The sequence below is a fragment of the Sceloporus undulatus genome, unplaced genomic scaffold (assembly GCF_019175285.1).
Source record: "Sceloporus undulatus isolate JIND9_A2432 ecotype Alabama unplaced genomic scaffold, SceUnd_v1.1 scaffold_37737, whole genome shotgun sequence".
In the NCBI taxonomy this organism is placed as follows: domain Eukaryota; kingdom Metazoa; phylum Chordata; class Lepidosauria; order Squamata; family Phrynosomatidae; genus Sceloporus; species Sceloporus undulatus.
In genome coordinates this window covers 455-1,132 of record NW_024840647.1, presented here as the reverse complement: position 1 = coordinate 1,132, position 678 = coordinate 455, and the positions used below count along the sequence as shown (strand labels likewise).

General features: G+C 40.3%; 1 protein-coding gene across 1 annotated transcript in view; it reads left to right on the top strand.

Annotated features, from left to right (window-relative positions):
• Positions 1–446: 446 nt before the first annotated feature.
• Positions 447–678, top strand: part of LOC121918792 (feather keratin-like) — a gene marked incomplete at its 3' end in the record, with an annotated part of 646 nt that continues 414 nt past the window's right edge. The window contains exon 1 of the mRNA XM_042444779.1: positions 447–601. Within this exon, the coding sequence (XP_042300713.1) occupies positions 447–601 (155 nt within the window). The remainder of the gene's footprint in view (positions 602–678) is intronic.

Genomic DNA, 678 nt, shown 5'->3' with positions numbered 1-678 from the left:
TTTAACTGTATGTTTTTAAATGGTATGTTATTCTGTTGCTGTAATCCGCTTTGATTCCTTTGAGAAAAAGCAGAATATAAATTATTATTATTATTATTATTATTATTATTATTATTATTATTATTATTATTATTATTATTATTTAGAAGGGGACATTCAGTGGAACCAGGGAGGAATGCACCTTGGAAAGGGCCATAGAACTGGACATACTTTTAGATTCCAGATTTAATAAGATTGGTCAGCTGAACATTTCACAAAGCGGATTAATATAAAATAAATCAAAAAGTGAATTGAAGAAAAAAGGTAGAGGCTAGATGAATAACTGGATTAAGATCTAAATAGATCAACAGGACGGTAGGTAGCAGATGCCAAATATTTCTTCCTCTTGCAGATAACAAACACCAGCCTCATTGTGTCCTTTGCTTTCAGAGTCACCTCTCTCAACCATGGTGGATTGTGGTCCAGCCTGCGCCGTCCCCTCCTTTGCTTCTGAACCCACCGTTGGATTTGGATCAGCACTGGGAGGCTATGGAAATCTAGGCTATAGAAATCTAGGTGGCTTCGGTTCTGGCGGTTTCGGCTACGGAGCTGGTGCCCTGGCAGAATCGGCCGGCAACCTTGGCATCCTGAATGGAGTCAGGCCTTCCTGCATCAACCAGGTCCCTCCATCAGAGGTTC